Raw genomic sequence first — 26,124 nt, forward strand, 5'->3', positions numbered from 1 at the left:
TTAAAACATTTATATCCCGCCCTATATCATTAAGATCTCAGGGCGGTATACAGATAAAATCAATTTAAACAATATAAAATAAATAATTTACACAACTAAAAACATATTAAACATTAAACAAGCTAATACCAATTGAAATCTAAAACAATAAAACACTTAAACAGTGTGCTACTTTAGGGAATGCATTTAGCCCTCAAAGCCTTTGTAAAAAGCCATATTTTTACTTGGTGCCGAAATGAAACCGATGTCTGCGCCAACTGGGCCTCGAAGGGGAGGGCATTCCATAACTGGGGTGCCACAGCAGAGAAGTGTCAGGGTGGAAACTGAGCCGATAGAACCCCAGAGCAGTTCCGATTCTGAGGAGGATCAGCAATCCGTGGGAGAGGAGCCAGCTCATCCCTCACAGGCACAGCAGCTGGCAGAGATTCCTCCTGCCAGCATTCCTGAGATAGATAGTGACCCCGGCAGTGAGCAAGTGTGGGAACGGGGCTTGCTAGACACTCGACACAGACGCAGGGAGCAACGAGCAATGGAGGGCACGGAAAGGAGGCGTAGCGCCCGTTTGGCGCGCAAGCAACGGCCGCCTCCCGTGGACCCAAGGGAAAGAGGGAGGATCTGTCTTCAAGTGACTCTCCTTCAAACGGGGATCAACTGCCTACTCAGAGCATAAGCTACTCTGCTGTACCTTGCTTAGTCGCTGGTGATTAGCATCTGAAGGAGTCATTAAGTTGTAAAAGGATTAAAGCCTTAAAAAGAATCCTTTCATCTGTGTCTTGAGTTGGCTATTGGAGTCTACTGAAAGAGGCCGCTAGGGCGCTCCTGACAAGAAGGTCCTCTCCCCATGTCCCACCATAGTGTATGTCTTGCACTGGTGGGATGCGGATTTCATAAATGAAAATGAAATGAAAGAGGCAGGTGAGAATAATACCAGGCAGCTGCTCCTGTTTCAGCTGGACTATCCCCTCCCCTGACAGGTTCATCTACCACTACCTACTCTGTAGGAAGAGTCCTGCAGACTTGGTATATTTTGATATTGTTTATTTTGTTAATGTGTTTTGATCTTTTGATGTTAATTGTAAGCCATATTGGAAGGACTTGTATCCTGAATAGCCAGGTACAAATAATTGTAACAGACACTACTTTACAGTATGCATCACTAGAACATCCCTAAAAGTATTTTAACTGATTTTAAAAAATCATTACAAGTCATCTATTTGCATGATGCCATGAAGCTTTCTTGTGAACAGAGTCAAAATAGCTTTCCTCTACTGAAAAACATAATTCTGAGATACACTGGATTTTTCTCCAACTAATATTGTCCCCTTAAACAAGTATTAAGTATCAGCTGCAAGTTACACACACATTAGTTATTTATCAAAAGTGTAACGCCTATGATTAATTATTCACCCCTCTTTATTCTCAAGGTAATGTTAACCTAGAGTAACAGAACTCTACCACTACTGGAAGAAAATAAAGACAAAAAAGGCTTGCTGTGGCCATGCACAGAATACATAAAACATGCATGAGCTACAGTAAGTTAAAAAAGCATAATTTTGCTTCCGTTTTTGCGTACCAATCCCCCCATTTCATATACAATAGATTATGCTCAAGTGCTAATGATATTCAAATGTAGGCATTATCAATCTTCCATTTTATGTTAGAAGTATTTTTCTAAGACCTACATAACAATCTTCTTCCCCTAGTACTTTTTTATTATGAATTTATGAATAACACCAACAAGGACATGTTGGTGCTAAGGGTTAAGGAGGTATTATAAAAACAAAGCTGCTTCCACAATTTTTTTTGAAAAACAAAACACTGCTTCAGAAGACAGTTATGGTTTATTCCACCCAAACCTCCATTCAGAATTTCTAATACGGATTTTGAAGCAATACATGTACCACTTTTCCTTCATCTAACTTTACCTCAGTTTCATAATTCTATTACATTAACAGTATTGGTAATCTCCAGTTACAAGGTATTCTCCTGCTATGAAAAGTAGGTCTATATACAAAATTATTGTGGACATTACAATGAACACTTCAGTTTTAAAGCAAGGTATACATTATGCTTTCTGCCCTGCAAACCTCATATTCCGTTCAGGACTTCAGAGGACAATGTTTTAATGGTAAACTGCCAATTTCTAATGTCTGGAAACTGGCAATGTTTAACAAAGCCTTACCCTCGGCTCTTCACAGCATACTAACTTACTCTCCATATTTAAAGTTTTAGCACATGCATATCACCTTATAAAATTTAAGTTGATTTAGCTCTCTGCACTGTTCTGAAAATTCTAGTTCTCCATCAATCAAGATTTTGAGCTCAGAATACACTATGCTAATTAAGTTTGCATACATTCAGTTTGTATGATTCCTTCTGCTTTCAGTAGAGCAAAGAAGGTGCATAGGGGAAAGCGGGGGAGAGAAAGACCACACTGCTAGAAGGAAATTGAGAGCTGGGAAAGATAGCACCAAATAATTAACTTGCAGGATCAGGAGGACAAGGAAAACAAGCTACAAGAAGCCAGACCTTATGATGATTGCCACAGGTTGCAAGCATTGCTCTGCATGTTTATGGGCATTATTATTATTATTTCTTACATTTATATCCTGCCTTTTTTCCTCCATAAGGAACCCAAGACAGTGTACATAATCTCCTCTCCCTTTTATCCTCACAACTTGTTACATTTATATCCTGCCTTTTTTCCTCCATAAGGAACCCAAGACAGTGTACATAATCTTCTCCTCTCCCTTTTATCCTCACAACAACAACCCTGTGAGGTCGGTTGGGCTGAGAGTCTGTGACTGGCCCAAAGTCACCCAGTGAGCTTCCATGGCCGAGTGGAGACTAGAACCCGGATCTCCCGACTCCCAGTCCAACACTCTCCCCACTACACTACACTGGCATTAGGAGTAACTTATAGGTGCAGGCTTCCTGGGAAACAAATGAAAGACTTCCAGAGGGATAGCTGTGTTGTGGCACCTTAAAGACTAAGGAATTTATTATGGCATAAGCTTCCATGGGCTACAGCCCACTTCACTGGATGCATGACGAAGAGAGAAAGACTGACAGTGCAAGACTTGATGGCCTGTAAGCACCTGGGCCAGAAGCAGGTGGCTGTTAGGAATCTGAGAGGTATTTATGGGGAGATGAACACAGAGCAGCTTCGAGTGAGTCAAGGGCTTCCAAAACAGGAAAGCGCAATGGATGTTGGGTGCCCATTCCCCTGTAGGAGATTATAGCAATCCAGATACACAAACATATTATCTTTGCCTGCCTCCCCAAACCTGGGCCCCTCCAGATGTGTTGGGCTACAACTCCCCAAACCCTCAGTCGGGGATTGTGGGTGTTGTAGCCCAACACGCCTGGAGGGCACCAGGCTGGGGAAGGCCAGGGTTAAGCCATGCATCCAATACTATGCTTATCACACCAAGATGCCCCTCTTCTTCCACGTTAACCTGCCCGCACTTCATGAACTGTGCCAACAAGGCACAGATGCACTGAAATTGGGGAGTCGCCCCCCACAGCAGGTGGGCAAGGTGACTCCAGCGAATAACCCCGGCGGAAAGTGATCTTGAATGTGCCCTCACCCAGAATGCGGGTTTTAAAAACCTGAAAAGGGGGCGGGGGGAGAGAGGAAAGCAAAAACAGAACAGGGACTGCGGATGGAGGGGAGGGGGGAGAAGAAACGAGCCCCTGCTGGCTCTACAGAGGCCACGACTACTGGGAAACAAGGGGAACGGAGATGACGGCAGAGGAATCGGGCTGGGTGGGGGGAGCCTGAAGACAACATGCCTCGGAACTGCCGGTTTCGAGGCGCCCCGGTGCTCCGCTGGCAAGAGAGGAAGGCGGCCCCCGGGATGCTCCGGTCCGTGGCGACGGGCGCCACAAGCGCTGGGTGCCCAGAGAAAAGCCCGACCTCCTGAGGGAAGGACGGGGCGGTCGAGGCTTACCTGCCGAGCGCCGCGAGATGGATCCTTGACGACGACAGGGGCGGCAACAGCGCCCGCTCGCGCTTCTCCTCCTCTTCTGGCCGCTACGAGAGCAAGCGGCGGGGGCGGGGCTGCGCAGGCGCCCCAGGAGGGCGGCGGGCGGCGCTGGCCGGGCGGAACTGGATTCACCGAAGTCACAGGTAGAACAAGAAGCCGCTGGGTAGGACCAGGCCTGAGAGCCCCGCGGCTCCCCCTAGAGGCTGCGGCCCGCAACTTCGCCGCTGAAGTACTGAGGCGCCGGCAGGTCAGCCGGCCCAGGCCGCGCGTTAGCGGTGCTGGGGGAAGGGGGGGGGTTCCCAGACGGGCTGCTTGCAAGCCGGAAGCCAGCGCCGCACTTTGGACCCCTCCGGAGCAGTGCTGGAACTATAGAGGGACTTGAAATCTGCAAAGCCCGCTCCCTAAGTCCACCCAATTTTGGCCAAATTATCCCAGCACCCCGTAGCTTTCTAAAACAGCAGCTAAAGGGGCCACCATAAAAGCTCAGGGGACTGTCCGGCCCCTCCGGAATCCCCTGTAATTCAAGTTCTGACCAACACTCCAGGGTGGAATTATATGTAAGTGGGCAGGCAGGACTTCTTTTTCTTTCTTTTTCTTATTACCTTTATATCCCGCCTTTTTTCCTCTTGCAAGGAGTCCAAGGCGGCTTACATGGCCCTCCTCCTCTCCATTTTATCCTCACAACAACCCTCAGAGGTAGGTTAGGCAGAGAGTCAGTGACTGGTACCCAGTAAGCTTCATGGCCGAGGGGGGACTAGAGCCAGGGTCTCCCCAGTCCAACATTCTAACCGCTATGGATTTCAGTCTCTAAGCCAGAGGTTGAGAACCTGTGGCTGTCCAGATGTTGTTGGACTGCAGCTCCTATCATCTCTGACCACTGGCCAAGCTGGCTAGGACTGATGGGAGCTGATGTTGTATCCAATGTTATTCTCATTAATTTCAATGGGTCTACCCTATGCAGGACTAACATTGGATACAACCTTTGGAGCCTAACAACATCTGGAGGGTCTCAGGTTCCCCCCTCTTGGGAAGAGATGGGCAACTTGTGGCCCTCCAGATTTATTTATTTATTTATTTATTGGCCTACAACTCCCATGATCCCTCACCATTGACTATGCTGGCTAGAGCTGATGGGACTTGTAGGCCAAAACATCTGGAGGGCCACAAGTTACCCATCCTTGCTCTAGAGCCTAGAGCAAATTGTCTAGGCTTAGTTTCATCCAGCACCAGGAATTAGATTTTTTTTCAGTGTCACAGAAATGGGGCACCTAAAGAAATAACATATACAAGTGCATGTACAGAGGCCAGTGGGCCTAATAACGAGATGAAACTTGAAGGGTGACATGCCATACCAGCCTAGTGCCTATATTGTAGCCTTTTCTGCACCAGGTGAAGGCCTTTTCTTGGCACTAATTATCTTACCCCTTGCTGTTTTTTTAGACTGCTTTTATATCACTCTTATGCTGCCTTTTAGCTAGTTTTATGCTGTGCTGATTGTATGCTGATTTTGCTGGTTTTATGTTGGATGTGTGATCATGTATGTATATTGTTTCAAATAGATTTTTATGGCATTGTATTGTGTATTTTATTGATTTACAATGCTTTGTTAACTGCCCAGAGGACTTGGTTGATGGGCAGTATAAAAATGACAAATAAATAAACAAGAGTGTTGGACTAGGAGCTGGGAGATCCGGGTTCTAGTCCCCACTCGGCCATGGAAGCTCACTGGGTGACTTTGGGCCAGTCACAGACTCTCAGCCCAACCCACCTCACAGGGTTGTTGTTGTGAAGATAAAATGGAGAGGAGGAGGATAATGTAAGCCGCCTTGGGTTCCTTGCAAGAGGAAAAAAGGCGGGGTATAAATGCAATAAATAATAAATAATAATAATAAATAAACAAACCTATATTGGTCCATTAAGACAGCAGTCCTAAACACACGTATTAGAGAGTTTGAATACAGTAGGACTTACTTCTGAGTAAACATGCATAGGCTTGTGTTGCACAAGATACTATATATCCTTCAATACTGAGGATGGCAACTACAACAAATACAACAACAATGAACTCATACAGGTCTCCCCCATCCAGAATCCTTGTTTGCTGTGCTGCTCACCTTCCCCTATAATGGACTTAGCCCACTCCATGATTTAGGTATTTGCAGTGGGCAACACTGATGTAGCCATGGCAAACACAACTGCTGCATAAACTAATCTCTTAATTAGCGTCATTCAGTGGCCAAGTCCACTTCTAAAAGCGCATCACAATACCTTTACCATTTGTAAAAACTGGGTACCAAAGGATTCTAAGGCAGTTTGTTCCGCTGCCGAAAAGCTGTTGCCATAAGGAAGTTTCTTGTCATCTGCTTCCTTGCAATTTCCACTGATGATTTTTAGTCTGGAGCAACAGAGAAAACATTTTCTCCATCTTCAGATATTTCTTCGGAGATAGCAGTGTCATCTAACGTTAACTTTTTCTGCTCCACGCTAAATATACACAGCCTTTTCAACCCTTACTTAAAGGATTTGGTTTCCAGACCTCTCTATCCTGGTTGCCTTTCTCTGGTGGGTGTGCTCTAGTTTGTCAATGTTCTTCTTAAAACGTGGAGCTAAACAGATGCTGAGAAACTGTCCCACTTGCTTTTTACAAGCACAAGTTGCAATAAATCCTGAGGTTGCAGATGGGGAATTTTCCCGGCTGGGGGATATGCCCTACATGTCTCCCATAATTTTTATTCAACACTTATTGGGGATAATTTCTATACCCACCGATTTGGATGAACCTGCCTGGTACATTGTTGTCAGTTTTATTTCTGTAATGTAAAATGTATATAACATCTGTGAAACAGTCAGCTACCTGAAGGCATAAGGTCTGACTATAACAGAGCATCAGGGAAAGGCATGTGATACCACTTGTCCATTATCCTTTATTACGATAGTGTCAAAGAGTCAAGAAAAGATTTGTGTTGGGTGAAAGGGAAACTCGTGATTTTGGAGAAATCTCCCTTTGCCCTTTCAAATTCCTAAGTCGGATGCAGTGCAATCTGATGCTTGCTAGGTCACAATAGGTCACTATTGAGTTCAGTGGGCTTTACTCTCAAGTAAATGTGCATAGGATTACAGCCTAAGGGCACAATCTCATAGTCCTCTGTCTACCCAAAGCCCTGCCAGCAAGAGCAACCCCCATATAGTCCAGTGGCAGAGACTAGTTCATTGGCACCACTTTGGAATAAATGGGTAATTGGGATCTGTGGGTATGACCCCCTACCCCAGGGGTGTTGAACTTCCAGCCTGAGGGCCAAATCTGGCCCACCTGGGGTCCTAATCCCGTTCTCCAAGGTTCCCCAGATGGCCACGCCTTTCCCCCTAACTGCCAATTGTTTGATGGCTTCCAGTCTTTTGTGCCATTTTTTCCCCATTCTAAAAGGTTGAAATGCCTCTCTGAAGGCTTGGTAACTGACAGCGAGATCTTTAAGCTAAAATATTCTGGCATTTTTAGTATTTCAGCCCCACTGAAATTTGCCTTTGGCCTCACCCACCACTGGAATGAAGCGCCTAAGAGCCTCTACAAAACTGAATCCAGCCCTCAGGCTGAAAAAGGTTCAACACCCCTGCTCTGCTCCAGCCTTTCCCAACCTGGTGCCCACCAAATGAGTTGTAGTCCAACACATCTGGAGGATGCCAGGCTGGAGAAGCCTGCTCTACACATTTCCTTATGAGTAAATCCAACGGACTGTCACTTCATTTATTCACCTAGAAATATCTGCCAGGATTTTGTGCTGTCCAGTAACACTAGGCCCTTAAGAAACTTGCAGGAGTTGCTCAGACAGCCAATGTGTTCCTAGGTACTGCCAAGCAGCCACTGTGTTCTTAAGAAAAAGGCCCACAAAAGCAGCAGATGACTGTGCAGCAGCTGCTGCTGCACTCACAGAGGCCTCATCCTCATCTAAAATGTGACCAGAGCTAGCGGTTCTAATAGTGCTGATCACTTGTTAGGCAGGCAAGGGGTGGGGAGAAATCTGGAGCCTGCTTCCCAGTTCTCCCCACCTCACAAGTGGTCAGTACTATCAGGGCTGATTTCTTAGGCAGGTTTATGGGACAATGGAGCCCTGCAAGTACATGCTACATCCTAGGCAATTCCTGCCCCCACCCTGACAACTGTCCAGCAAATCCATGCACAAATCACTCACATGCTGGACTGAGGTGCCTGCGTGCAAAAGGTCTTGGATGATGGCAATTGCCAGGAAAGCTTAGTGTAGTGCTACTATTTGAAGTGCAGGTGCTGATCATGACAGTCCCCATAGCCATGCCCCCAAGGAGAGTCCAAATATTCAGGCAGCTGTGTTGATCCATATCAGTAAACCAGTTCTAGCTGTTTTCATCTCTTTCAGTAGCAGGTCTTCTGTAAAGCTATTGGGTCTTAATTGGCCATTCAAGACCAGGCCACATCAAAATACTTGCATTACAATGGGGCACAGTATATTGTTGTTGGGAAAATGCATTCTGCCCACCCACTGGCCCAGCTACTGTGAGGATCGCAGCTAAGCTCTGAGAGAACAGGGATTTCTGAGGGGGGTGCTGATAAAAAAAAAGGACCGGTGCTGTGTCCCTGCAAGCCCTGCTTCCGCTACACTGCTGCCTTTAGCTCATCTTTGCTTGGCCATGTAGATTCCACCAGGCAGGATTGCAGCCTCCGTGTCCATAAACTGGCAAATGCTGAATGAGCTTCTGAATGAATGGAGGATGAACCAGAATGAACTACCTGCTAATATTGGAAACATAGTAAAGATAGGTCACTCCCCAGACCAAACATCTCTCACCTACTGACCCCAGACTACTAAGAAAGCCAATGTAACTAGGTCGAACTTTCATCCATTCATCCCACGCAGTTTAGATTCAGTCAACCCATATATTGACCATGCCAAATTATTTAGGTTACTCTGTTCTGCTCTGCATTCCCAACAGCGACCACTGTGGGCCATAAAGGGATTCCCAGCCAACCCCCTTTCACCAGTCCCACCCACTGCCAAGAACCCAGGCAAACACACGTGGCCATCACCACTTTAACTGTTGCCTCACTGATCAAAGACCCAACCTTCCTCATCCTCCAGGCTATGAGAAAATGAATGGCACAATCCCTCAGCTAAAAAACCCAAACAAAGCAGACCCGCCCAAGTACAGCAAGAGACAGATTAATGTAAACGCAGAGTAATCCTATGCACGTTTACTTGGAAATAAGTTCCATCGTGGCCACTGGGGCTTTCTCCTTAAAGGTGAAATCCTATGCATGTTTAGAGAGAGAAAAGGCCCTATAATTCCTAACATTGGCTGGCTGGGGAATGCTGGGAGTTGTAGGACTTTATTTTCTGTCTAAACCTGTATAGGATTGTGTCCTAGGTGTGTTTGGGATTGCAGTCTGTCTGAATAATATAAAACTTGCTTAGTCTGAATGCTTTGTTCTGACAGTCAATTTTGTATTTTTTTTCTCCTTATAGAATGTGGGGCTTTTTAAAGGACAGAATTCCTTGCCACCTGTATATCTTGTCTCCTCTCACACAGTCTTCATATGGATCACATTATTTCTTGTGAGGATTCCACTGATCTCAGGAGCCGGCAGACGTCCCCAACCTGGCACCCTCCAGATGGGTTGGACTACAATTCCCATCATTCTGAGCCAGTATGGCTGGGGACAGTGGGGGATGTAGTCCGAGCCATCTGGAAGGTGCCAGGTTGGAGACAGCTGCTACACAGACATCCATAAGTTGATCATCTTCAGCAGAGAGAAAACAGGTAAGGCAATACCTTTTTATTGGTCCAATCTACCTCAGCCAAATTGCACAAGCCTTTGAATTTCACAGAGTTTCTAGGGTCAGAACTCAAAAAAAGCTCCTCTTATTTCTTTTTGACTCTTACTTAATCGTATCCACAAAACCAGGCCCCAGTCACTTTGGGGAGGGGGGGAGGAGTTGCTCTTTTCTTCTTCTGCACCAGGCAGATGGCAGAAGGAACGCATCCAAACTGGAAAATGCCAATGCAAATTATTTCCATGGGTCTGCCTTCAAACCAAAGGGGTCCTCCTTTGGATGACAAGTGGAGGGATAATTATAGATTAGAAAAGAGCCAGATCAGCAGCTGCTGCTTGCGTTTGTTCCCTGTTATAACTGGCAGCAGTGGAGAACTTGGCAAAAACAGGCTTCCAGAAGTGGAAAGACACGTTAGCCCCTGTGCTTGTCAGTCCAGTCCTGTGAGGGCTCCGGAGAGCAATCAAAGCCCTGATAGCTAGGCCGGGTGCCTAAGGTGAAGAGGGGAACAAAGTGTCTTGCAAGCTGCTTCACTCAGGGAACACCGAAGGCCCCCAATCAACATTTCTGTACTTGAGTGGCCTAATCAGAATAAGAGCAGGTTAGTACCTAGAGCATTTTCGTTCCTTTTTTATTTTGGAATCTCTCTGTGCCTAGAGTTAATCTGTATCTGATTTCTTAAAAGGACATTTATAATGGGCACATTTTGTTTGAATAAATTATGGGTTTTAAAAAATACAGCAAAGCCTCACTGATGTATATCTGTCATATCCAGGTCTTTCTGTGCTTAGATATAATGGATGTTTGCCCCTCCTGCCCCATACCTTTGCATCACATCACTTGTTATACTAGGGTATTAGCTATGTATTTAAGATTTACCTATATGCATAGAAACACACAGCATCTATAATGGATGCAACTTGCTATATTTTGGGCATTAAAAATACTATCTGTAAACGCATATAGTTGATGCCTTTCATACGATTGTGTGTGGGGGGAGGGATTCTGTTCCACTCACAGTTCTCAGTGGTGCTGTCAGGGTAGGAATTTGGGGCAGAGGTACAGGGATACACTCAACAGAATGAAGAGGAGGGCCCCCAAAGGCAGCAGGGCTGGCTTACCGCAGTTTGAAGTGAGTGAAGTAGTCAACATTACCATCTAAAGTGGGGGGCATAGGGCCATCAAGTCCACAGTCCGTACCATTGACAATTCTCAGAACACTTTTCAAAAACATTGTGTGACCATTCATTTGGGCTGGCTTTTTTGTTTGTTTTTGGGGTTCTTATTAATACACATTTTATAGTACAGGTAGGGTTTAATAATGATTTTTAATATAAGCTTTTTGAACCCATGTTTAAAACCCATTTTAAGCCCTTGAGATAGCTTCAGTTAGAAACTGAAGCTGTCCAGTGCTAAAGTTCTTGTTATTTTAGGATTTGTTAAATGTGTATTGGGGCCTTATCCTGCCATTGATTATGTGTGGCTAAATTCCACAGACTTCACCGAGACCTGTGCATGAATAACTAGAAGCAAGGTTGCAGCTCATATCTTTACTAGGTAGTTTCATTACAGTGGACAAAGTATATTTTCAACAAAAATGAAGCTAATAAAGGTTCTAATTCTGGATCCCATTGTGCTTAATCAGTGCTCTGAAAAGGTTTCAAATCAGAGATCCACCAGTGGAATTTTTGCCTTGGTTTGGGAATACCTATTTCTCCTACTGCAGATTCTACCCAGCAGATGGAAAGTCACATTCTGAGCATGTGGAAACCCTAGTAGGAGTTTGGAAGGTGAACTGGTTCTTCTATGTGTGTTGAGGCTTCATTGCTAGTAGCTTGTTAGATTGCCATTACTGGTGGTTGAGTAAGGCAATCCATCAGCAGGATTGCCACACAAGTGCAGGACCTGGTGTCTATTGCAGGATTCATCATCTATGTCATATTTCTATCCCTTGCAGCCATGGAGAGCAGCTTGGGGGAAAAAAGTAGGTTATGCCTGTTGTAATCACAGCAGCTCCCCAGCTTGTAAACGATGTAAATACACAGTGGAAGCTGTGACCGTTTATGTTCAAGTCAATATTCTGCATAAAACGTTACTGGTTTCCTGTTGTGATTTGGCCTTCCATTTTTCCAGAGGCAATCAGCAGAGAAGATGACAGTCACATACTCTAGTAAAGTTGCAAATGCCACCTTCTTTGGGTTCCACAGACTACTTCTCAAGTGGAAAGGAAGCATCTACAAACTACTTTACAGAGAATTTATTCTCTTTGCTAGCCTCTACACAGCAATAAGTGTATTGTATAGGTACATCTTTTTTTTACCTTGTGAAACGCTCTGTCTCTGTGGTGCTCACTGTAATCTTTCCTTGGGCAATGACTGATTTTGTACTAAACGAGAACTGCAACAAAATGTTGCAGTGTGGAGTGCTCCTGTTCAGGATTCCAGCCAGGCAGCCATGGCCTTTTCCAGGGTATTCCATTCCATAACCCCTTCCCAGTGTTCTGTGGCCATTTGTGTCCTCATTGGGTTGCTTTGGGGGTTCCTCCTCTAGGTTTTTTCCCCAAAAGTTTTTTTGTGTGTATGTTTCTGCAAACCTTGGGGTTCCCCCAAACCTGCTGATATCTCCCTCTTGTTTATCAGTGGTTCCATTTTGGCTACATAAGGAGACACACTTGGAAAATGAGTTTGCTATTTGTATATATGATAACATGGGGCACAACCCACCAGGAAAGTCACCTGCACATGCTCTAATGAAATTAATAAGGGCTGTGCAATAGCACTACTGGTCCACTGTGCTCTTGTGCATGTTTAAGCCACGGTGGTTTGCAGCACATGGCAGACGCCCTTTTCAATATTAAAGCTGTGGTGGCAGTCATGGTGGCTTGTGTCATGCAAATCCAGCGAGGGTGGCTTCTGCAAGGATTAAACAACCCTCGCATAACCCATGGGATGTTGTAGGGTTATATGAGGGTTATTTAACCCTTGCAGAAGCCACCCTCGCCAGGTTTGCAGGACACGCAATAAGCCACGGCGACTACCCGCCACAGCATGAATATTCAAAACAGCCACTGGCATGCACCACAACCCACTGTGGCTTAAATAAGCTGTGGCGATCATGCAAACTGGAACTATGAATGTCTGGTGTGAAACGAAGCTACTAGAATTCGTAAAACAGATTGGTCAACTTTAGCCTGGCCACCTCTATATGTGTTGACTGGATCTGAGAAGCAGGCAGGCAGCTGACTTGCTCTCTGCAGGACATCCTATGGCAGTATAGATTCCCCTAGAAATCTGTTTGAGTGTTAATACCGTGAATCCTCATCCTATGCTCAGTCTGTATATATGTGTAAATAAATCTTATATCACAGCATCACCATATGTCTCCAGTGACCTCCTTCTGAAAACAGAAAACTGAACTGTAAGCGAGTGCTGAAACCCCTAAAACTTCTCACTGCTCAGGGATGGGGTGCACGCACCCAACAATAGTCATAAGGCAAAGCTTCTGTAACACATGTGGCACAATTTTGATAATAGACTTAAAGTTGCTTATCAAAGAGTTTCCCATTCACCTGGGTAGTGGTGACTTTTGTCACAGCTGCAAAACACTCCCATGAGCTATCTTATGATCTGCTCTGCAATTAATGACTGCTAATGCTGAGTATTTCTGGCTGTCCATATCCTGTTCTTAATACTTAATCACTTGCTCTTTAAATCAAACAGACTTAAAATGTGATATACCATTTTTTTCCTTGCAGATTTTTCCTCACAGGAAGCCAAAAACGGTACTTTGAAAAACTGTCAATTTACTGTGATGAATATGCAGAACAAATTCCAGTCACTTTTGTGCTTGGTAAGCATATATTCTGCTATGACTAAACACACAATCTGATTTCATGTAGGACTTCACCAATGTCTTTGGAGCAGGGATGGGTGGAAAGATAGACGGGGGTCTCTGGGTGAGTTGCAGTAGAAGGCACAGATTTCTGACTCACAAATTGTTTAACAACAGCAGCAACAAAATAAGCTAAATAAACTAAACAACCCACCATAAATAAGCTACTGAAACAAAAAAGCTTGAAGGCAAACAGGACTTGGATCAAAATTTGCAAAGATCAACATGATCAAACATCCCTATCTGAAAGGCACATTGGAAATTACTAACTCGTAGCAAATTCACCATCACTCCATTATTATGTCTTAGGGCACAATCCTATGGGTTGCACCCCTGATGATCAGAACCCCCCAAACCTGGAGGCTTCTGATCATCCAGTACAGGACAGGAGGAGCAGCAGAGGCAATCTTCGCCTCCCCGTCCTCCCGCCCTGCCTTTTTTGCAAGACTGGCTTTTTTGCCCATATAGCAACAGTGCTTCAGAGAGGGAGGGAAGGAGGCTGGAGAGGCCTCAGGGTAGCTCATATTCTGGCCTGTCTGGTCTCCTCTAGGGATGTACGAAACACCTACCTGGCTCCGCGCTGGGCAATCCGTGGTGGGAGGGAGGTGCTCCGTCCCTCCCCCCAGAATCCTCGACAGGGGGGGGAGGTGATCTGGTCCTCCCCCCCGGAATCCTGCCAAGCCATGGAGCCGCCGGCCGGCACCAGCCACCCGCAGCCGGACATCTGGCTGCTGGGCAGCCCTGCAGGGATGCAAATGGCGGCTGTCGTAGCTGCCACCATTTGCGTCCCTGTATTGAGCCGTGATAGGCTACGTAAATATTTACATAGCCTATCACGGCAGGGGGAAAAACCCCAGCGTACGCAAATGGTGGTAGCCACCGTCATTTGCGTACACTGGGTGTTTTCCCCCCTGCCGTGATAGGCTACGTAAATACTTACGTAGCCTATCACGGCCTCCGCAGCGACGCAAATGGTGTCCCTGCATTAGCCGTTATAGGCTATGTAAGTATTTACGTAGCCTATCATGGCTATGAAGAGGAGGAAACGAATGGCGGCCGCAGGACAGCCACCATTCGCAAAGCAGCACAGACGGGAGCAGGTAAGTGCTCCATTTCGTGCACCTTTTGTGGGTTGGGGGCGGTGGGGACTTCGTCCTGCGTGCCTTTCGTGGGTGGGGGGGGGCGGGGGCTTCATTCCATGACAGATTTTGGGGGGGCAAATGCACTGGCATTTGGCCTCACCGAGATCCGTCACGGAATTCTCTGACATCCCTAGCCTCCCCTCCCCGCCACCATAATGCCCCCTTTCCCCACTTCTCCAAAGTCACTTTCCCAGCTTTGGAGGCCAGCTGGCATGTTTCTTTCTGTGCCGGCTGCGAGGGAGCAGTGGAGGGAGGGTTGACTCCCCCCTCCAAGGTCAGAGTGTTGTCTCCGACCTCGGAGGGGGGAATCCCTACTATCCTATGACCCCTCAGACAAGGTCTAGGGCGCATAGGATTGCTCCCACCAGGATACCTTTAAAAAAAACCTCTGAGATACTTTTCTCATTATGTTTGCTCCTGATAGCTTGGAAGTACTGCGGGCTGTAAAGGATTTTAGCATTCTCTTAAGAGTGCAGTAAAAATATGCACTCAGCAATTTTTCATACTCTCAGGTTGGCATTGTCATGCACAGCTGGGAACCCTACACCTTTTTCCTGGCATACAGGCTCACTGTAGGAAACAGAGTGCGGTCTGTGTAGCGATGGCCGCCAACTTGGATGGCGTTAAAGGGGGATTAGACAAATATAAAGGGGGATTAGACAGGACACCCTGGAGAAGATGCTGATGCTAGGGAAAGTGGAAGGCAAAAAGAAGAGGGGCCGACCAAGGGCAAGATGGATGGATGATATTCTGGAGGTGACGGACTTGACCTTGGAGCTGGGGGTGGTGATGGCCGACAGGAAGCTCTGGTGTGGGCTGGTCCATGAAGTCACGAAGAGTTGGAAGCGACTGAACGAATAAACAACAACAACAGACAAATTCATGGAGGAGAAGGTTATCAGTGGCTACTGGTCATGATGGCTATATATTACCTCCAGGATCAGAGGCGGCATGTCTCTGAATACCAGTTGCTGGGGAACACGACTGGGAGGGTGCTGTTGCACTCCTGCTTTGTGGGCTTCCCACAGGCATCTGGTTGGTCAATCTGAGAACAGAATGCTGGACTAGACAGGCCTTTGGTCTGGTCAGGAAGGGTTCTTCTTATGTCCTTATGACTGCATACATCCTACCCTAATCCCCAGTGATGCAGGACCATATGAAATGTGAGCCTAGATAAACCCAAGCCCCCCAGTGCAAAGACTGGTTGCGCTGCAACAGTACACAATTCCCTAGATTAGAGCTTCATGAAGCACTGTTTAAGTTGTCTACATCAGTGAAAATTTTAATGGCACATCACATGCATCATGGCTGTACATCCAATGTGCAACCAAGCTTACAATCTGCACTGATGGTGAGCAGGATTGTTGGTGCAATCACAGCTTCAGTGGCAGCTTGGGGACAGAACGAGTGTTAGCATTGGTTCGTCCCCATTCCTCTTTAAACAAGTCCATCCAGGACATTTGACCTCCTAACAAAACTACAGGTACAGGATGATTTTTCCCCCAATATAGAGTTGCTGTAAGTCTAGGTATATATTTAACTGGGCACATTATTAGAAGCTCCAAATTGATGTAAGATATACAGCAAGAAATGTCAATCAGGATTTTTCCAAATCTGCAGGGTTCTATGTTACTTTGGTGGTGAACCGTTGGTGGAACCAATTTGTCAATCTGCCATGGCCAGACAGAATTATGTTCCTGATCTCCAGTACCATCCAGGGAAGAGATGAATATGGCCGCTTACTCAGGAGAACTCTCATGCGTTATGTGAATTTAACATCCCTCCTCATCTTTCGTTCAGTGAGCACAGCCGTCTATAAAAGATTCCCAACTATGGACCACGTGGTAGAAGGAGGTATTGTCCATTTCTTTTCCTCTCCATCTCTGCCCCAACTCAAGTGGCAATAACTGAACATTTCACAGTCTTCAGGATATCAGTAATGTCAATAAATAAAAGCACAGGGCTACATTGTCAAAAAGAGAAGCTATGCTTCCATCCTCAGCCGGAGAATTGCTCCCCCAGTAAATAAGAACTTAGGATGGTGTGCACTAAATATGACATTATTGTCACTGGATTCCACAAGCAGATGCAAAGCCATGGTTATAATTTAAATGGAAGCATGAGATGCTCTCATGCATAGATCCACCATGTGCTCAGCCTTGAGGTCAAGGCCCAGCACCATGTGTTCCCCAGGTTGGGGGAAGGTTGATTTAGGGCACAATCTATGCATGTTTGGATAGAAAAGAAGTCCTACAACTCCCAGCATAGCTAGCAGGAAAATGCTGGGAGCTGTAGGACTTTTTTCTGTCAAAACATGCATAAGATTGTGCTTTTAGGCATATATGTTTACTAATTTACAGCTGTTTGAAGAGGGGTACATTTTATATAAGACACACAAAACTGAATAAGATGGACAGCTTATAAGAAGATGAAAACTCATCTTCTTATAAGCTGGGGCTCAAAGAACACCTGCATCAGAGCATGTACTCTCAGAAGAAATAGGACACCAGAAGCCAGCTATATTTCTTTATAAACAGGTTTTATGACACCAGAGGAAAGGAGACTGTTTGATGATCTTAAGTCTCCCCATCTTAAATACTGGGTCCCCTTTGTCTGGTTTGGAAATTTGGCAGCAAAAGCACGACAAGATGGAAGGATCAGAGACAGTGTAGACTTGCAGACGCTGATGAAAGTAAGTAAGCAAACACAGTGGAAAGTTGCGAAAAACACTTAAAGCCCAAAAATGGAATGTGCTTCTTAAACTCATCTGTTCTACATAAACCACCTTCCAGTCTTTTTCTTCTTCCCCGCCCCCGCATCCCCCAAATTACACCCCAGTGTGCTTTTGTACTTCTGTAACCTCTGGGGCTGGCCCTAGAGATCAAATGACACCTCAGGCAATGAGCATCTTCAATGACCCTCCATTTGTTCACCTTTTGAGGATCTTTATGTTTATTGCATTTGAAGCCCATTTCAGGGCCAGCACCACATTTGAGGGAGCAAAGTGCCCTCTGGTGAGGCCCCCTGTGATGTCAGCTAGCTAATTCTGGGAGCCACTGCTTTAATTTCCCACAAATGGCCCGATGTAGTGCTGTCATGAGACACTGTAGGAAATTAAAGTGGCAGCTCCTGGTCCCAGATGGTTTTGGTTTTTCAAAGGGAGGCTCAAGTCAACCATGGTGGGTCCTGCTGGGGCCATGATGACTGCCCAGGAGTGACATGTGCTGATGATAGGCCTGGCCTCCTTTGCAACTTTGATGCAGGATTTGCATTCTTCAGCCTTCCCCAACCTGGTGCCTTCCGGATGTTTTGGGCCTCAATTCCCATCAGCGCCAGCCAACATGGCCGATAGCCAGGCATGCTGGGAGCTGTTGTCCAAAACATCTGGAGGGCACCCAGTTATGGGAAAGCTGGCATACATGGCTTATGCCTGTCATATATAAGATGATCAGCTTGCATGTCTGGATGTGATCACATTCGCTCACATGCCCAACATTTGTTGAATGGTCACTGATGTTATACGCTTTCCTATCAATAAACAGACACAAGCAATACATGAAATGCAACTGGCCACGCAGATCGGTGTTGTTGTCAGCTTTATAAGTGTGCTATTTGTTTTGGTTCCTGAGTGAATCTTTGATAGATAGCCTGCTACAGGCACACACACACACACCCAACACCGGCACCTCCGCCAGTTACTCGGGTCGCTTGCCCCTAACTGGCCCTGGGAACCTCAGGCAACATATGCAACACACTAGGCAACCAACTGCTGAGCCACCCTTCATACCCTGAACATGCGAGGCAGCTACAAATCCTTTTTCACGACATGGGCCAAACGGTTACCATTGTCATGGACCCAGGGCACATTGGGTTCCACCCTAGCGGGTTGGATCCAGATTTATGTGGGATCAACTGTGCTGGCAGAAGTGGACTTCCCCTCCTCCCCCTCCCAATGGCAGCTGCTCCAGGCCCCTGAAAATGGTACATGGAGAGTGGGGAGGCCTGATGAATGGGGTGAGCTGTGGTGTGGGAGGCAGGGGGATCCCCCAAGATTGGGCAGGGACACTTTATGTGAGGAGAGCCCTACCTCTGGAAGAAGGCAGAACCTGGATCCAACCTTTGGTTAAAAAAAATACAAGTATGTAAGCACCTCACTAGAAATCAGTACTCACTAAGTCTCTGATGTTTACATTGACAGAATGAGGATGGATCATAAATCACTTCTCAAACTTTGATTCTAAAATACTTGGGAACTACTGATGACATGCGCCATCCATTCATGGAACACTAAGGTGTGCTCAGGAAGTATGGGACTACATTGCTTGCTGTCACCTACTAGAAGTAGCAAGTGCCTTCCTTCTGTGTGTGACAGCAGTACAGAATTCGAGGTATAATCCAAAAGCCCAGGGCATGCAGACAATATTTATATAGTTTAGACTGCATTCCTAGGCACGCTTACCTGGGAGTAAGTCCCACTGAATGCAATAGCAGTTACTTCTAAATAGACACATATAGGATTTCAGTTTGGCCATAGGATTCCAACTCAAAAAAAGTCCCCCTTAAGCATCAATTGCCTAGTGCTAGTCTGTTCTGCTGCTCTGACCGAACATCAGCTAAGCCAGTGGCAGTCAGAGAGCCTGTTATTACATCAACCCTCACTGTGCAAATAGTAGTCAGAATGATGTCATTATTTTCCAGGACATGTCAAATTTTCGTGTGTGTTTTTTCCATTTAGGAGATGAATCGGTATCGATCATGGTGTAGCCTGCTCTTTGGTTATGACTGGGTTGGAATTCCACTAGTGTACACACAGGTATAGAAGGGACAACTTTCACCATATCCAAATTCTGAGATGCATTTGGGCGTGGGGGGAATCTTGGGTACTGAGACGTTTAAACTTTAGCGGGTTTGATCCAATTCTAAATTCCACTGATAGAAATGTTTCCATCAGTGGAACCAGGAGAGGGGTGATTCACAAGGTTTATTTATTTATTAAATTTATTAATTGCCCATCTGGCTGGTCACCCAGCCACTCTGGGCGATGTACAGCGTATAATAAAACAGTTTAAAACAATAAAATTCTACAATAAAAACATTTTCTAAAATACCCTAACCCACCCCAAATGCCTGCCTGAACAACCACGTTGTTAATGCACAGCGGAAGCTCATTAAAGAGGGGGCATGGCAGAGTTCCCTAGGGAGGGAGTTCCACAGAGTGGGGGCCACCACAGAAAAGGCCCTCTCCCTCGTCCCCACCGGTCTAGCTGTCCTGGCTGATGGGACAGAGAGTTCCCCATGCATCCCCCAAATTCACTGTGTATATATCTAGGAAATGTTAAGAATACACCGGGCGGGGGTTATATAAGGTGCGCTTCTTAGTTATACATTGATATTAATTAATTAATTAATTGATTAATTATAATAAAACATGAATTAATACAGTTGTATTAATTAATTAATTAATTAATTAATTAAGGGTGGTGTCCAGTGTTAGTCTAACTTAAGTCCTATTCATTTAAATGGGCCCGTTTGCATGTAATGATGGGAAATCATAGGTCAATCAGCCCACAATTTGCCAGGTCACATGCCCAGCACATGTCTCCACCATTTTGAGTATGCAGCTTCCAATCGACCCTATCGGAAGTTTTTTCATGATGTGTAAACCCAGACACTATGGGTTAATCATGGGTTAAACAACTCACAGTTAACCTACAATGAGATATTAGGTTAACTGTGGGTTGTTTAACCCACAATTACCCATAGTGTCTAGGTTCACACATCATGAAATAAAACCTCCGATTGGGCTGATCGGAGGTTGCATATTCAAAATGGTGGTGGCACACAACCCTAGTGTGTGAACCAGGTCAATGTATTTATTCTAAGTAGGACTAACATTCGATACACCCCTATATTCATAGTAGCATTTTAATGTGGTTTTAATTCATTTTAGGTTGTCACACTCGCTGTCTATACCTTCTTCTTCACGTGTCTGATAGGACGTCAGTTTTTGGACCCTGACCAAGGCTATCCAGGTCATGATTTAGATCTTTACATTCCTATCTTCACATTGTTACAGTTTTTCTTCTATGCAGGATGGCTAAAGGTAAACTGCCTTTGTAGTTTTAAGTGGGGCTGGAATTTTCTTGTAATTTTGTTCAAAATTGATGACTGAGAATCTTCCAGTTGAATGGAAGAAAAGGGGCCCTTTGTTTAAAATTATCATCTGAAAATTTACTGTGTTTTATGGACACAAAATGGTCCATAATTGCCCAGAGCATAGTCCGAAGGCACGTGAGGCAGCCACCTTGCTGAAGCTAAGCAGGTTTGAGTCTGGTCAGTGCTTGGAGGGAGACCACCTAGGAACCACATGTAGCCACCTTGAGTTCCGTGATGGGAGAAAGGTGGGATATAAATGTAATAAATAAAAAATGAACAATAAACAATTTCTTTAGCTCCAGTATCTCAAATTAAAACATCAAAGAAAGATTTAGCAGTTATTCAGAAACACTACAACATCATGTATACAAATTGTTTCAAGAGATATAAAAAACATCTGGATATCAGATGTTTGTGTGCACAGGAGTGCTAGGATACCTCTGCACTGACCATATTTCTTCCACATTCATAGTGATGACAGTGCATACCAAAACACCGTTAGCAGTATTTCTGGGTCATAGCGTACTTGCAAATTCCAAATATTCTGTACGGTAGCCTGTCCATTATCAGCAATGGAAATGTGTTCCACTACTTATAACCTAGCTTTGGAGATAGCCCTCTATCAGCAGTGTCAGTTTTTACAGGTTTATATATAGCCTATTATAATTACTGCAAAGGTTGTTCTGTTTTTTATAACCAATCTAAACTGTGTGTGCTCGCACGCCCGAGTGTGTGTGTAGTAATCTGCAAGCTTTAAATTTCACAGAATATTTTTTCAGACAGAATAGAAAAGAAATGTATTGTTTAGTCATACTTTATGTTTTATGGTATGTTTTACGATATGTTCTATGTTGTGTTTCATGTTATGTTAGCTCCCTTTTCATCCTAAGCTAGGGCCACTTCACATGTTGCGGTCATCAGCGTACTGATGACACCAACCCCCGTATCCCCTGATGCATGTGCCAGCCCAGCTGCATGAAGAGTCTCCATAACTAGAGGCAGGGCCGGCACCAAAGGTAGGCATAGTTGGGCACCTGCTGAGGGGCCACACCCCAGCAGGGGCCCACTGATAAGGGCCTCCTCTTCACCATTGCCTCCTGCTTACCTGCCTCTCACTCTGACACAGACTATGGAGGTAGTGAGAAGGAGGAGCAGCAGATGCCCCGGCCTACTTGCTCCCTGGCTCTCTGCCTGTCAAGCAAGCAAGTGGTAGCAGTGAGGAGACAGAGGATGAGGAGCAAGAGCTAGTGACAATGGCGGTGAGAAGGTGGACTCGCTGAGGGTGTCTCGCCCACGGGCCCTCAAAACCCTGGAGCCAGAGAAAGTACCAGGAGTGTGTGGCTTTAATGTGATGCTTTCAATTTGCTTCTCTAAAGGAAGAGATCACAGCACTCAGGTCTGAATGAATTATGTGCTGCCAATTATTTTTGTTTACACTCAAGGCTGACCAAATCCATTTTATACCTAGAGAAAGTGGAAGGAAGGTACTAAATCCCATTATAAGCTATTAAAACAAGCAGAGCTAACTGCGACTGCCCATCTGCTATTGCACAAAGCAGCTAGTTAAAAATAAAAGTTGTGCAACACACTGAATGTTTTCTAATTAACATTGATTTTTCAGCTAACCGATTTACAGACTCTCATCAAGCTTATAATTAAGTCTGTAACCCAGTATGAATGCCATATTGATTCTTTACTCTCCAGTGCATCTGGGCTTGATTCATTAAAAGAGGAAATGGCTTAAATGAAGAGTAGCTATCATTATCTAGAAAATATATTGTTCTAATCATAAACTGTTTCTATTAGACCACTGTAGAAAACTCTGAAAAGCCAGGTAGCATTAACACTGTTTTGCATGTTTGTTTTTAAAGCTAGTCAGTGTCAACAAAAGCGACCTGGTTGTTGTATCAAGCTTGAGATAGGTAACAGGGCTAGATTAACCATGCTGTTAAGTATGCTAGCACACTGACCTGTTCTGATGAAATTATATCAGATAGTTGGAACATGTGTCCAGATCAAGTGTCAACACACATTCAGAAGAGTTCATAAAATGAGGTGGCTATGGACCAGAATTGGGTGGATGTGATCCAACTCTGAACCACTCATGAGATTGACTCTGCATGGGTGACTGAAAAACATCAATAGTTGCTGGGAAACCAGTGTTGGGATGGTTGTCTGAATCCATCCTAAGGAGCTCTTTTAACTCAGGACAGTGATCCAGAGAACTGGCACACATTCAAGGGAGAGACATGTGTCAGCAGCCAGATCTTGCTGTTCCCAATAGTTGTCACACTGCTGAAAAGACATGTTGCTGTTCAACCATTGTTCCACCAAATTCTTGCATCTCCCCACTCCTATGAGAAAATGAACTGCCCTGTCATGCACTAACTCAGCCTTCCCCAACGTGGTGCCTTCCAGATGTGTTGGACTGCAACTCCCATCATTCCCAGCCAGCATGGTGGCCATGCCAGCTGGGAATGATGGAAGTTGCAGTCCAACACACCTGGAGGGCAACAGATTGGGGAACACTGCACTAACTGAAGTTTCTGGACATGTCCATATAAAGCTTGTTGCAATAATCCATCATCAGAGCTACAAAGGCAGCAAGGTCCCCTACCTCCAGGAAAGGGTGCAGCCTACTTGCCATAGCAGCCAACTTGAAGCAATGCTGGGTCAAGAAGGACTGAGCATACATACACAGGGCTGCCATAGAAACTGTTGCATGGAGAAATGGCTCCTCTGCATGAGTGCCTCCCGCATTCATGTGAGAGGGCTGTCAGCTGGTGTAAACAGGTCTGCAGAGGTGCTAAGAGGTATCTGAGGACTAGTGCGGCTTGCCTATGTATTCTTTCCATGCCTCTGTAATGCCTGTTTAACCGGTACATGTGCAAATAAATGGGATTATTATGAAGAAACACTAGCACTCTTTTCTGCAAAGGACATTTAGTATCTACAGATGCCTATTCAGGAAAGGGGGCATGCCAAACTGTATACTTTAACCTGATTTTATCATATAAAATCTGTTATTTTTATATGAAAACTCTCACACACCCTAAGCGCCAGGCATTAGACAGGCTATAAATTAGAAACAGAGTGAAGTCTTGCCTCAATAAAGTTGGTATATCAGTATTGTAATAAATAAAACTGGATCTTTTAAAAGAACAATTCAGCCAGAATGTTTGCTCTCATTTCTAGCATCCCATCTTGTCACTCAGCAACAACAATATTGTTGTTTTATTTTTATTCTTATTTATATTAGTAGTAGTAGTAGTAGTATTCATTGTCCCCTTTCCAAAGCAGCACACAACATTAAAATCAAAGACAAAAGAATGCAATTGAAAATACATCAGTATAATAAAAATCATAGGCCAATGCAACTTCCCCCATAAGAGCATCCAAAAATCATGATATAACTAAACAGCAGCAGCACTTCAGGCCTCCCTTTTAAAATCCTCACAGCACCACCTACCCTGGGTTCTTCTCACTCCTAGTACTCCCTGGATATAAACTGCCTGTTCTCTCTAACAATGTCCACAAAATAGGACTTATCACACCCGCAGCCGCATTTTCTATTGAAATAGGGATACTGAGCAGAGCAAAGCACCTTGGATAGCTCCTTTAGCTTTCTGACTGGTTCTGACTGAAACCTGGAGTGCATTCACACACACACAGCCCCGACATTGGAGCCACCAGCCTCCATCAATACTGAGGTTAGGCCACTCTATGGAAATGATATTCAAATAGTCATTACGGAGCTGGCACCTAGCAGGACAGTATAATGAAGGATGCAATAGAATATTTTCTTTTGAAGAAATGTGAATCCATCTCTCTCACTGCACAAAGGACTGTTCATTATTAAAATGCATCTGTTTCTTCATTGGCAAAGTAATTTTGGAAATGGATAACTCAGACTCATTCCTTGGCTGCTGGTCATATTGGTTCTCTGTAGGAGAATGGTTCCCCTCACATGAGGCCCTTTTAATCCTATGTATGTCATCCTGGATTAGTCTATAATCCATTTAGATGTCACATCGGGAGCCCCAAAATAGCACTTAATTGTCCTGTGCTGCATTCCTTTTTAGACAGTGAGATCATGTCCCACATGCCGGCTGCCGATCAGCCATTCATCAAGCCAATGCAATGTTTCCCCTTGTAGTGACTTGCGTATATATCTTTCACATTCATTGAAGGGTGTCCTGGTCCATGCTTGCTTGTTTGTGAATGTCTACCTAGCTAGTTGGTACAATGAGTTGTGTTGTCCGACTTCTGTAGCGTCAAGAGTTACATAATTGTCCATGAAATCTAGATTTATCTTGAAACCAGGTTTTGCTGGGTTTGGGTAGTTAGAAACCCAAGTCTAAGTTGCTATTTGGTTATGCAGATCGGTGCCAGCTCCAGGTTTTTGAGGGCTCTTGGGCAAGACACTCTCAATGACCCCACCACCACCACCACCATTGTTACCAGCTGTTATTGCTCCTCATCTTTCTCATCATTGCTACCACTTGCTTTCTTGACAGGCAGAAGGGCAGTGAGCAAGTAGGCAGTAGCATCTACTGCCCCTCCTTCTCACCACCACCATTGTCTGGGCCAAAGTGAGAGGCGGGAGAAAACCAAGGTTGCAATGGGGAAGAGGAGGAGCGAGTCCAGGGGGCTGTTATCAGTGGGTCCCTGCTGGGGTGTGGGCCTTTGGCAGGTGCCCAACCATGCCTACCCTTGACGTCAGCCCCGATTCAGATTGCTAGGTGACCTTGCTACCTCTCAGTCTAACACTCCTCACAGTGTATCTTACACCACAGAGTTAGCATTTTTCCAACATTAAGGGCCAAACTACATATTACTAATTGCATTGCTGGGAAGCACATCAGGGTTTTTTTCTTTCTTTAATTCCAGACATGGGGTGCTAAATTACATTAGGACCATAGCGTCCTGGAATTTACCCCTTCCCTCCACACCTGTGACCCCAGCACCGCAATTAACCTTAGAACAAAAAACTCCCATTGGCACCGTGGGACTTTATTCCTAATGTTTATTGGAGTGTGAGGGATGATTTTTGTCAGCATCCCAGTTGGGGAGGGAAGAGTTAAACCACAAACTGTGGCCTATACTGTGCAAGTCACACACACACACACACACACCTGTAATTAAAGA

The 26,124-nt window shown here is 45.1% G+C and overlaps 2 protein-coding genes across 8 annotated transcripts in view; one reads left to right on the top strand and one right to left on the bottom strand.

Moving 5' to 3' along the window:
• The window catches only part of RAB3IP (RAB3A interacting protein), a 37,831-nt gene extending 33,800 nt beyond the window's left edge, over positions 1 to 4,031 (bottom strand). The window contains exon 1 of one of the 3 annotated variants that reach the window (XM_084810514.1): positions 3,954 to 4,031. Coding sequence is in view for 1 of the 3 variants with exons in the window: in XM_084810513.1 (XP_084666639.1) it covers positions 225 to 397 (173 nt within the window). In the remaining 2 variants the exon portion in view is untranslated. Of the gene's footprint in view, positions 1 to 224; positions 439 to 3,795 lie in introns of those variants that run through there. The other 2 variants (XM_084810515.1, XM_084810513.1) reach the window with 2 other exon arrangements.
• Positions 4,032 to 4,056: 25 nt separating this feature from the next.
• The window catches only part of BEST3 (bestrophin 3), a 36,287-nt gene continuing 14,219 nt past the window's right edge, over positions 4,057 to 26,124 (top strand). Inside the window, exons 1-8 of one of the 5 annotated variants that reach the window (XM_084810508.1) lie at positions 4,057 to 4,132; positions 9,482 to 9,776; positions 11,921 to 12,090; positions 13,542 to 13,636; positions 16,441 to 16,674; positions 17,358 to 17,512; positions 19,556 to 19,633; positions 20,771 to 20,923. In XM_084810508.1, the coding sequence (XP_084666634.1) occupies positions 11,939 to 12,090; positions 13,542 to 13,636; positions 16,441 to 16,674; positions 17,358 to 17,512; positions 19,556 to 19,633; positions 20,771 to 20,923 (867 nt within the window). In that variant the 5' untranslated portion in view covers positions 4,057 to 4,132; positions 9,482 to 9,776; positions 11,921 to 11,938. Of the gene's footprint in view, positions 4,237 to 4,330; positions 4,547 to 9,481; positions 9,777 to 10,194; positions 10,389 to 11,900; positions 12,091 to 13,541; positions 13,637 to 16,440; positions 16,675 to 17,357; positions 17,513 to 19,555; positions 19,634 to 20,770; positions 20,924 to 26,124 lie in introns of those variants that run through there. The other 4 variants (XM_084810509.1, XM_084810510.1, XM_084810512.1 and 1 more) reach the window with 4 other exon arrangements.

This window comes from Heloderma suspectum, chromosome 7, assembly GCF_057233095.1.
Source record: "Heloderma suspectum isolate Gila_16-S chromosome 7, 16-S_ref, whole genome shotgun sequence".
Lineage (NCBI taxonomy): Eukaryota > Metazoa > Chordata > Lepidosauria > Squamata > Helodermatidae > Heloderma > Heloderma suspectum.